Genomic DNA, 12531 nt, shown 5'->3' with positions numbered 1-12531 from the left:
TTCCATCCAGGTCATCAGCTAATGAATTATACACGCAAGTAAACATTTAAAAAAAATATATAGGTGGCAGTAAATTGCTAACCTTGTTTGAACAGGTATAAAAGGCAACACACCGGCAGTATGCACCCTTTCAGTTTTTTTTGCCAACTCAGAAGTAGTAGATAAGAAATTATACTACTTCAAAATTGAGATTGCATTACTGGCACTGCCGTTGCACTCACAGACGCCCCATTGGGACATATAAAGATGATATCTACTGTTTACCACATACGACTGGGGGGAAAAAACATTTGAACGGCCCTCCAACTGGTACTTCCTTGTGGTTACCTCATCTAGCGCCGCTGAGCTCCGACTTCTCCCACATGGTGACCTCTGACGTTACCTTCTAAGGAAATTATCTCGATAAAAGCAACTCAAAACATTATTTTTAAAGCAATCTATTCATATGGTTTTTTGAACCCTATCATTTGTTTACGGTTTATGGTTATCAACTCCGCATGAGTCGTCAGTCATCGGTTAGACAGGGTTGTGCATCTGTCTACTAATCTAGAGTTCTGCTGGAGAAAAACATTTATTATGTAGAAGTCCATAGCCACATGTAACAGTATGTCTTCGGCCAATGCAAGAAGTCAATGTCAATGCGATAGAGGATGATTTGGGCTCCTTAACGAATCCGTGCTATTCAATATTGGCATAATGAATGATGGGCAATACGACACACGTTGTATTTAACCAATATGTGTAACAGTATAGCTTCCATCCTTCTCCTCGCCCCAACCTGGGCTCGAACCTGGGACCCTCTGCACACAACAACTGACACCCACGAAACTACTTCAAGGTCTCAGAGCAAGTGACGTCAGTGATTGAAACGCTATTAGCGCGCACCACCGCTAACTAGCTAGTCATTTCACATGGTTACATATGCATAAAAGTTAATTGATGTTCGTTGCAGTATTTTTCATGTGGCCCAATAAAAATGTGATTGAACGCAACGGATTGCACGTCTGGTAAGGGGGCGTGGTGTTGTTTGACAACATAAATTCAGTTCGTCGTTTGACCGCATGCTTATGCAAACAAAGATGTTTGTCAGGGTGTATAGCATTTAGTCAAATGACCGAGATTATGAATAAAAACACGATAGCATTGGCCATGAATGAAAGCAATGTTGCATCAATGTTTAAGGACATTCCAGACTAGAGGTAAAGGAAATGTGTTCTTCAAAGCAGTAACATTAAATCACAAAAACACCCTTTAATACAACTACATGTGTAGGCAAATGTCCGTAATTTAAACATTCGACAGGACAGTGTATAACTGTTAGTGGTTGACTGCGCAACAACGGTGTACTACAGTAACGTTATGTTGATTACATATTGCTATCTAACTCGCTAGCCAGATACGGTAGCCTTTCGACAAAGAGGAAGAAGCTACGTTAATGCACTGCCAAACAAGTCTCGAATGGGTTAAATATTAGAGTGCGTCTTCACATGTGCCCAGCGAGACAATGGTCCATAAAAAATACAAATAAACTATGCATAGTCAAATACGTCGTCCAGCAATTTGTGAGTTGGCTGTAGAATGAACTCGCTAGCTATCTAGCTTCATTGCTCGCTCTAATACAAGTGCTCGAGCACATGGTGGAACGTGGCTGGAACTGCAGCCCAACCCTTCGAGACAATAGGCGAAGTGGGCAAACATGTTTTCCCTCGTTCAATGCAAACGACTTTACTGCCTTGAAATAAGCATGCATTCGTGCATATACTATTCAAATAACTCACCGTCGTGCTTTTGAACGGTGGTCCATGTCTCCACGTCGGTCGCCATGGCGCTCTCTTGAAATGGTTGTTTACCGTTTGATAGCAATCCACACCGTTTGGCCTGTCACGAAAACAAATAGCAGAAGCGTGCAAAACGGCGTGAACAAACAATCAAACGAAATGTGCATCGAAAGTAAACATTGATGTTGTGCACATGCACGGCAAAAATTGTAAGTACGTTAATCCTCACCCTCAAGCAGCTTGCTTGCTCGTGCTATATAACGTCAGCTATAATACCCAAAAAGACATGAAATGCCGTAGCAAAATTAATGTCATATAAATTCGACACTTTTTGAATGAATGGAATATATATCTGCTACTCCTTTCAGAATAAATCTGACAAGAGCATGGGGGGGAAAAACCGATGCGCAAAGAGAAAAATAATCCGTGGACCTTTCTACAGCAACCTAGAAAATAAACAAAGTCTGTTTTTAACTTTGTAACGTCTGTTTTAATATCACGTGGTTAATACAGGGGCAAGTCCTTTTCTGTTCTGGCCAATCATTTGGGGTTAGTGTTATCCGAGATCCTTGGGACGTCCCTACTTTAAACCCTAAAATGAACCCCTACGGTTAACCCAATCATAACGGTACCTAACCCGAACCATTTCTTATTTCAACTTCAATGCGGCAGGGACGTCCCAAGGAACCGGTATTGCAAGGACCAATCAATTACATTTCAATTTAAGGGATTTATTGGCATGGGAAACATATGTTTACACTGCCAAAGCAAGTAGATAAAGCAAATAGATAATAAACAATAACAAATTAACTGTAAACATTTACACAAAGGTTTCAGATGTCATATTTAGATGTCACAGATTTCAGATGTCATATTATGTATATATACAATGTTATAATGATGGGCAAATAGTTCAAGTACAAAAAGGAAAATAAATAAACATAAATATAGGTTGTATTTACAATGGTGTTTGTTCTTCACTGGTTGCCCTTTTCTTGTGGCACCAGGTCACAAATCTTGCTGCTGTGATGGCACACTGTGGTATTTCACCCAATAGATATGGGAGTTTATCAAAATTAGATTTGTTTTCGAATTCTTTGTGGGTCTGTGTAATTTGAGGGAAATATGTGTCTCTAATATGGTCAAACATTTGGCAGGAGGTTAGGAAGTTCAGCTCAGTTTCCACCTCATTTTGTGTACATAGTCAAATATTTTCTTCATTTTGGGTCAGTCACAGTGGTCAGGTATTCTGAAACTGTGTACTCTCTGTTTAGGGCCAAATAGCATTCTAGTTTGCTCTGTTTTTTGGAAGGTTTGGGAATTGCTTCCTTTTAGGTGGTTGTAGAATTTAACGTCTCTTTTCTGGATTATTTTTAGTTTTTTTTCGTTGTACACTGAGGATATTTTTGCAGAATTCTGCATGCAGATTCTCAATTTGGTGTTTGTCCCATTTTGTGAATTCTTAGTTGGTGAGCGGACCCCCGACCTCACAACCATAAAGGGCAATGGGTTCTATAACTGATTAGCCAGATCCCAATTGGTATGTCGAACTCCTCATGCTTACCGTGGGGTGCGTGTCACTAGTCTGGCGCCACCTGTGCCAGCCCCACGCATCAGGCCTCCAGTGTGCCTGCCCAGTCCGGGGTGTTCTGTTCCTGCTCCCCGCACTTGCTCTGAGGTGCGTGTTTCTAGTCTGGCGCCACCTGTGCCAGCCCCATGCATCAGGCCTCCAGTGCGCATTCCCAGTCCAGAGCTTCCGGCGACAGTTCCCAGTCCGGAGCTTCTGGCGACAGTTCCCAGTCCAGAGCTTCCGGCGACAGTTCCCAGTCCGGAGCTTCCGTCGACAGTTCCCAGTCCGGAGCTTCCGGCGAGAGTTCCCAGTCCGGAACCTCCTGAGACGGCCCACAGTCCGGAACCTCCTGAGACGGCCCACAGTCCGCACCCTCCGGCGACGTTCCCCAGTCCGGACCCTCCGGCGACGTTCCCCAATCCAGACCCTCCGGCGACGGCCTGCAGCCCAGAGTCTCCGGCGGTGATCTACAGTCCGGTTCCTCCGACGACGATCCACGGTCCGGTGGCACAGAAGCAGAGGGATCAGCGGGCGGAGCGGGGGTTACGCCCCGAACCGGAGCCGCCTCCTCTGTTGGAGGATCCGCGGGATGAGAAGGTTATGTGTACTGCACCAGAGCCGCCATAGACAGTAGTTACCCACCCTACCCTCCCTTTTTTTTGGGGGGGGTTGTTGTTGTTTTGTTTAGGTGCGGTCAGAGTCCGCACCTTTGGGGGGGGGTACTGTCACGTCCTGACCATAGAAAGATGTTATTTTCTATGGTAGAGTAGGTCAGGGCGTGACAGGTTTTTTTTCTCTATGTTTTTTATTTCTATGTTGTCAGGTTCTAGTTTTGTATTTCTATGTTGGGGTTTTGTTTGGGATGATCTCCAATTAGAGGCAGCTGGTCCTTGTTGTCTCTAATTGGAGATCATACTTAAGTAGGGTTGTTTTCCACCTGGGTTTGTGGGAGATTATTTTTGAGTAGTGTATGTTTCATCTCTCTGTCACGGTTTGTTGTTTTGTTCTTTAGTTTATGTTTATGTATTGCATAGTTTCACAGTGTAAATAAAATGTGGAACGACACACACGCTGCACTTTGGTCCGCTTCTCCTTCCTACGACAACCGTGACAGTCATGCACAAAGTAGATGTCCTAACCGACTTGCCAAAACTATAGTTTGTTAACAAGTAATTTGTGGAGTTGTTGAAAAATGAGTTTTAAAGACTGCAACCTAGGTGTATGTAAACTTCCGACTTTAACTGTATATATATATTTGCAAAAAAAGATATGGGGGATTGGTTGTGAGGCAGACAACTGCATTGATGGAAGCTACAATCTATCAGCAATATTAAAGCTGATCTACCCCCAATAAAAAAATACTTAAACCCATATTTTTAACATTTGTTTTATTTTTAACTGTTAAAAATTTGAGTGTGTGGCTAAATTATTTCTAAAAGTCTCGATCAAACCCTCAACATGTAACACAACGATCAGGATTGTGGTGTTTCCCTGAGATATGGGAAGGTCGGTGAAAAAGTCCACTGACAAGTGCGACCTCGGCCGCTGTGGAACAGGGAGGGGCTGTAATTTCCCTCTAGGCAGGTGTCGAGGAGCCTTGCTCTGAGCGCACACCAAGCAGGAGGAAACATAAAACCGCACGTCCTTTGCCAAGGTGGGCCACCAGTACTTTCCCATCAGGCTCCGCACTGTCCTCTCGATCCCAGGGTGACCCGAAGAGGGGAGATTATGGGCCCATCGAATCAATCGATCACGGACACCAAGCGGCACATACTGAACACCTGCTGGACACTGAGATGGTGCAGGTTCCAACCGTAACGCCGCTCGATCTCCGCGTCCACCTCCCATACCACCGGTGCTACCAAGCATGACGCTGCGAGGATGGGAGTTGGATCGATGGCCCTCTCCTCGGTGTCATATAGGCGGGACAGCGCGTCGGCCTTCGTGTTTAATGAACCTGGCCGATAGGAGATTGTGAACCGAAATCAGGTAAAGAACATGGCCCACCTGGCCTGACGCGGATTCAGTCTCCTAGCTGCCCGGATGTACTCGAGATTACGGTGGTCAGTCCAGATGAGGAAAGGGTGCTTAGCCCTCTCAAGCCAGTGTCTCCACACTTTCAGAGCCTTGACTATAGCTAACAACTCCCGGTCCCCCACGTCATAGTTCTGCTCCGCCGGCCTGAGCTTCCTAGAAAAGAAAGCGTAAGGGCGGAGTTTTGGTGGCGTGCCTGAGCACAGTGATAGCACGGCCCCCACCCCAATCTCGGACGCGTCCACCTCCACTATGAATGCCAAAGAGGGGTCCGGATGAGCCAGCACGGGAGCGTCGGTAAACAGCTCCTTCAGATGACTCAAAGCTCTGTTCGCCTCTGCTGACCACCGCAAGCGCGCCGGACCCCCCTTCAGCAAACATATGGCCAACAGGGAGCTCTGTGGAGGTTGGTGCTTACTCACCTGGGGTGAACGAGGAGTGCTCTGCCTGCCATCCTGATTCCCAGAGGAATCCTCCTCCTCCGGTCCCCCTCGATGCAGCCCCCCCTAGCTCCATAGGGATGGGAGCTGGAGGGCCTGGAGGTGGAACCAACAGGGCCCGTTCTGGACGCCCGCGGGCAGCCAGCAGGTTGTCGAGAAGAATGGACATGTCAATAAGTTCATCCAGGGAGAGGGTAGTGTCCCGACAAGCTAGCTCCCGGTGGACGTCCTCCCGGAGGCTGCAACGATAGTGGTCCATCAGGGCCCTGTCGTTCCACCCCGCCCCAGCAGCCAAGGTCCGGAACTCCTGAGCAAAGTCCTGTGCGCTCCTCGTCTCCTGCCGCAGGTGGAACAGCCGTTCACCCGCCGCCCGGCCTTCTGGTGGGTGGTCGAATACGGCCCGGAAACGGCGGGTGAACTTGGGGCAGTGATCCCTTGCCGAGTCTGGGCCATACCACACTGCGTTGGCCCACTCAAGGGCACGACCCGTTAAGCAGGAGACGAGGACGCTCACGCTCTCCTCTCCCAAGGGAGTTGGACGAACGGTAGCCAGGTACAACTCCAGCTGTAGCAGGAACCCCTGGCACCCAGCCGCCGCTCCATCGTACTCTCTGGGGAGAGCCAGGCGTAGGGCCCCGGATCCGGACGCCGGAGGAGGGGTAGTAGGTGGAGGGGGAAGAGGAGCTGGGAATGAGGTAGGGAGGCCACTCCTCTCCCATTTGATCCATGGCTGAACTGATCCGGTGGAGAATGCTGGTATGATGGAGGACCCTTTCTTCCATCGATGGGAGAGGAGGCGCGGCTGCTCCTGCTGACTCCATAGCAGGTGCGGGATTCTGTCATGAATTGCTAGGAGTGGTGGTAGGAGTCAGGCGCAGAGAGCAAAGGTAAGGAAATAATGAATTAATTTTTTCCCGGTACAAAACGGTCAACGACAACACAACAGGCGCGTGAACAAAATGACCAACCCAGTAACAACGGGCACACAGTCCGGAAAGATAAATCACGGCGAATAGCCAGCACATCCAAAAAAGCACACTGACAGAAAATAATCCTGCACAAACCTGGGTGGGCTAAGCAGGTTTAAATAAACACAAATCAAGACACTCAATAAGGAACAGGTGCAACCAATAAGACATTACAAAGAGAAAAGGAAAAAGGGATCAGTGGCGGCTAGTAGGCCGGCAACGACGACCGCCGAGCGCCGCCCGAGCAGGCAGGGGAGCCACCTTCGGTGGGATTCGTGACACAAGGAAACTTTTCTGGTTGTAAGTAGGCTTTGTTAGTCCAAACTGTCCTCTAAATGTAGCTGGAATTTAACCTGGAAGGATTTGAGAAATGTCATTGGCCAACCTCTAGTCTTGCATTGCGCAAAATATCAGATCTCAACAATGATTGGATAAGTGTTTAATATCACCAGTAGGCCTACCACACCCTTATGATATATATCTTGTCATAAGCGAAATGTGATTCCGAGAGACAGGTGGAATGTCTGTACCGGACAAATCAACTTTTTTTTCTAAATAAAAGCGTTCGAATTTGTTGATTAAATGCGGGACATGATTACTTGGTTGTGGTAAGCGGGACAAAGGGCCATGTGTGTCCAAGGCTATTTGTTCCACCTTCTTCATCACTTGTTTTGTATAGATGTCATTGAGGGGTTCCTGGCTTTCTCCAATGATGTTTCCCACAGATTTCTATTACCCTTATCAATCTGACTAGTGTTCCATAGAGCACCAAACCACTCCAAAAATATTAAAAGATAGGATGGATTCTATATAGCATTGATAAAATGACATGACGCTAAACAATGTCCTCCACATGCACTGCATACACATATAATAGTTTCTCACAGCACATGTGTGGGGATCCACCAAAACAAAGAAGTTTCTGCAGCTCACTCTGACACCCTCCTTCTTCTGGTGCCAAGATGTCTAGCTATTGAACTCTCTCACCTCCCTGACCTTGGCCAACTGACCTCTGATTGGTTGACATGTTGCTGGGCAACTATTATTCTGATCACCAGACATATTTAGCCAATCAGCTGTAGGCAATTACCTGGTTAAGACCGTTTAGGCTACTTTGACCTGTCTCCACCAGCTACACAGAGAGAGTAGATGCTGTATCTCTGTGCTGTGCCCTTGACCTCAGGATTTCTCCCATCCAAGGACTTCCACCAGTGGACAACTTCTGTCCTACAACCACATTTGCTTCACTGCTCATGTAAGTGGACTTTGTGGAGCCAGAGTGCCTTTATTACTTCAAGTTGTATAGGCCCACATATTGTGTATTCCTTTTCCCTATGTAACAATCCCTTTATTACATTGTCACTAGCCAACTATACCTAACTGTTATACAGTATAACTTGGTTAGTATTTCACCTGTATGTAATATGCCATGTTACATCACCTGCTTTGTACACTTTTGATATGACTACTTCTTGCCATTGAAACCTATAGGCCTAAAATGGTCACTTCCAGTGGTTATTATTGTCATGTGACCATTCCAAGATGGTGGCCCTCATAGCCTAGTTTATATTAGCATGCTAGTGTAATTAGCCGCATGCTAACAGGAATTCTAACATTCTAATTTATGCTTGCCCATCATTGGGTTTATACTGTTTATAATGTTATGTTAGCTTGCACTGTTGATAACGCACTACTATAGCATTCTAGATATATTAGTTTAATCCTTTCCTTAAAACTTTTATTTATTCATTTATTTTTTATTTTTTTATTATGAACACAACGAAAACAAAAAAACTGAAATATACAAACAAGAGTACATAAACCTAACAGACAGGAGTATTACATATCAAGATTCATTTTCAATTTGTTAAATACTTTTATTGTGCGTATTGCTTTTTTGTTTTTACATTTACTGATCATTTCAAAATAATATTTCAATTCTATCTTAAATAATGTGAAGAGGGGTTTGTTCTCTGCCCACTTCATTTTATGGACAGAAGAATCTTCCATGAAAGATAAACAAATTAACAAAGAAAGTTAAATCAGGGTCCATATCATTTGGTTCAAAATAAAACATAATATCAGAGTCTTTCAAATTAACATTAATAGTTGTTTCTTTTAAAATAAAATCTTTTGACAACACCAAAATCTTCTGACATAAGAACAGTCCCAGGATTTCCTTAAAACTATGAGTCCACATTACGGGATGGTGCTCTCCTTTCACGGAGGTTTAAAGCAGTGTACTCAAAGGAAAAATGTCCCCAGTAGTGTTTGTCATTAATTCCCATGAATTGAAATAGGCATACCTTGGATATTGACGTGACAAACACATTTAAACCCTTCAAAGTAATTTGTTATCTGGATTATAATGGACTGCCATAACTATTATTGTAATGTTATTTAGATATATGCAATTATAAATGGTTCTATCAAGTTAACAACTTAACGTGACAAACGCATAGACATGAAAATGATGTTTGATATGCCCTGAGGAGTATGAGACCGGTTGCTTATTACGAAAAATAGCGTGGTTTTTTGTTTGAAGTTAATGGATTGCAGCATTACTGGATTGCTCAAAAGATGCGACTCCGGTGGGACTCGAACCCACAACCTTTGAATCACTGCTCAAGTGCTTGACTAGAAGTCCAATGCGCTATCCATTGCGCCACGGAGCCACCTGTTGATAGGTTTCGCACTAGCCTATGTAACGTTGCAGCGTCCCGAAAAACCGTGCATAGTCACAACGCATTTGACGTAGCTTTTCTGTGTACACAGGTTACTAAAGACGTCACAATGGTCATATGTGAAGGAAGACAAGTATAGATGTCGTGTACATTGTAAGTGAACAAAGTATAATATACATTAGCCCTGATAATATTGCTGTAGTATGCATTGAGTAACAGTTTGCTGTGGGCTGGTGTGTGAGACGTGAAACCGCTTTAGTTTAGCGTTTTCTTGCAAAGGATGCGTTGTGCAGTGAATTGAACAGAAAGGGACCGCTCTTTCGGTTTGTCAATAGAGCAAGAATGCCATGTTGTTTAGTGAAACAAGCGAATATATTGTGCTAACTGGCACACAAATTATTAATGAACCCACCAGGTACAACCCCAAAGCCGCAAACACTGGCACCCTCATAGATATCATCCTAACCAACGTGCCCTCTAAATACACCTCTGCTGTTTTCAACCAAGATCTCAGCGATCACTGCCTCATTGCCTGCACCCGTAATGGGTCAGCGGTCAAACGACCTCCACTCATCACTGTCAAACGCTCCCTGAAACATTTCAACGAGCAAGCCTTTCTAATCGACCTGGCCCTGGTATCCTGGAAGGATATTGACCTCATCCCGTCAGTAGAGGATGCCTGGTTATTTTTTTTAAATGCCTTCCTCTCCATCTTAAATAAGCATGCCCCTTTCAAGAAATTTAGAACCAGGAACAGATATAGCCCTTGGTTCTCCCCAGACCTGACTGCCCTTAACCAACACAAAAATATCCTGTGGCTTCTGCATTAACATCGAACTGCCCCTGCGATATGCAACTTTTTAGGGAAGTTAGAAACCAATACACACAGGCAGTTAGAAACGCCAAGGCTAGCTTTTTCAAACAGAAATTTGCTTCGTGCAACTCCAACTCTAAAAAGTTCTGGGACATTGTAAAGTCCATGGAGAATAAGAACACCTCCTCCCAACTGCCCACTGCACTGAGGACAGGAAACTCTGTCACCACCGATAAGCCCACTATAATTGAGAATTTCAACAAGCATTTTTCTACGGCTGGCCATGCTTTCCACCTAACTACCCCTACTGCATTCAACAGCACTGCACCCCCCACAGCTACTCGCCCAAGCCTCCCCCATTTCTCCTTCTCCCAAATCCATTCAGCTGATGTTCTGAAAGAGCTGCAAAATCTGGACCCCTACAAATCAGCTGGGCTTGACAATCTCGACCCTTTCTTTCTAAAATTATCTGCCGAAATTATTGCAACCCCTATTACTAGCCTGTTCAACCTCTCTTTCGTGTCGTCTGAGATTCCCATAGATTGGAAAGCAGCTGCTGTCATCCCCCTCTTCAAAGGAGGTGACACTCTTGACCCAAATTGCTACAGACCTATATCCATCCTACCCTGCCTTTCTAAGGTCTTCGAAAGCCAATTTAACAAACAGATTACCGACCATTTCGAATCCCACCGCACCCTCTCCGCTATGCAATCTGGTTTCAGAGCTGGTCATGGGTGCACCTCAGCCACGTTCAAGGTCCTAAACGACATCGTAACCGCCATTGATAAGAAACAATACTGTGCTGCCGTATTCATTGACCTGGCCAAAGCTTTTGACTCTGTTAATCACCACATCCTCATCGGCAGACTCAGTAGCCTTGGTTTCTCAAACGATTGCGTCGCCTGGTTCACCAACTACTTCTCTGACAGAGTTCAGTGTGTCAAATCGGAGGGCCTACTGTCTGGACCTCTGGCAGTCTCTATGGGGGTACCACAGGGTTCAATTCTTGGGCCAACTCTTTTCTCTGTATACATAAATGATGTCGCTCTTGCTGCTGGTGAATCTCTGATCCACCTCTACGCAGACGACACCATTCTGTACACTTCTGGCCCTTCTTTGGACACTGTGTTAACAACCCTCCAGACGAGCTTCAATGCCATTCAACTCTCCTTCCGTGGTCTCCAACTGCTCCTAAACACAAGTAAAACTAAATGCATGCTCTTCAACCGATCGCTGCCTGCACCTGCCTGCCTGTCCAGCATCACTTCTCTGGACGGTTCTAACTTAGAATTTGTGGACAACTACAAATACCTAGGTGTCTGGTTAGACTGTAAACTCTCCTTCCAGACTCACATCAATCATCTCCAATTCAAAGTGAAATCTCGAATTGGCTTCCTATTTCGCAACAAAGCATCCTTCACTCATGCTGCCAAACATACCCTCGTAAAACTGACCATCCTACCAATCCTCGACTTCGGCGATGTCATTTACAAAATAGCTTCCAATACCCTACTCAACAAGCTGGATGCAGTCTTTCACAGTGCCATCCGTTTTGTCACCAAAGCCCCATATACTACCCACCACTGCGACCTGTACGCTCTCGTTGGCTGGCCTTCGCTTCATAATCGTCGCCAAACACATTGGCTCCAGGTCATCTACAAGACCCTGCTAGGTAAAGTCCCCCTTTATCTCCGCTCACTGGTCACCATAGCAGCACCCACCTGTAGCACGCGCTCCAGCAGGTATATCTCTCTGGTCACCCCCAAAGCCAATTCCTCCTTTGGTCGTCTCTCCTTCCAGTTCTCTGCTGCCAATGACTGGAACGAACTACAAAAATCTCTGAAACTGGAAACACTTATCTCCCTCACTAGCTTTAAGCACCAGCTGTCGGAGCAGCTCACAGATCACTGCACCTGTACATAGCCCATCTATAATTTAGCCCAAACTACTACCTCTTCCCCTACTGTATTTATTTTGCTCCTTTGCACCATATTATTTATATTTTATCTCTGAACTTTCTTCAAACTACAAATCTACCATTCCAGTGTTTTTCTTGCTATACTTTCTTTACTTTGCCACCATGGCATTTTTTTGCCTTTACCTCCCTTATCTCACATCATTTGCTCACATTGTATATAATCTTATTTTTATTTTTTTTCTACTGCATCATTGATTGTATGTTGTTTTACTCCATGTGTAACTCTGTGTTTTTGTATGTTGTCGAACTGCTTTGCTTTATCTTG

General features: G+C 45.1%; 1 protein-coding gene and 1 non-coding gene across 2 annotated transcripts in view; both read right to left on the bottom strand.

The window, feature by feature from the left end:
• Positions 1–2273, bottom strand: part of LOC106609974 (programmed cell death protein 4) — a 41158-nt gene extending 38885 nt beyond the window's left edge. Inside the window, exons 1-2 of the mRNA XM_014209056.3 lie at positions 2008–2273; positions 1779–1878 (exon numbers count right to left, since the gene is read on the bottom strand). Of these exons, the coding sequence (XP_014064531.1) occupies positions 1779–1824 (46 nt within the window). The 5' untranslated portion in view covers positions 1825–1878; positions 2008–2273. The remainder of the gene's footprint in view (positions 1–1778; positions 1879–2007) is intronic.
• A 7100-nt stretch (positions 2274–9373) lies between these two features.
• trnar-ucu (transfer RNA arginine (anticodon UCU)) lies at positions 9374–9465 on the bottom strand. Its single transcript is given in 2 exon segments — positions 9374–9409; positions 9429–9465. It is a non-coding gene; the product is annotated as a tRNA-Arg (tRNA).
• Positions 9466–12531: the final 3066 nt, after the last annotated feature.

The sequence above is a fragment of the Salmo salar genome, chromosome 08 (genome assembly GCF_965601325.2).
Source record: "Salmo salar chromosome 08, fSalSal1, whole genome shotgun sequence".
Taxonomy (NCBI): domain Eukaryota; kingdom Metazoa; phylum Chordata; class Actinopteri; order Salmoniformes; family Salmonidae; genus Salmo; species Salmo salar.
This window is presented reverse-complemented; position numbering and strand designations above follow the sequence as displayed.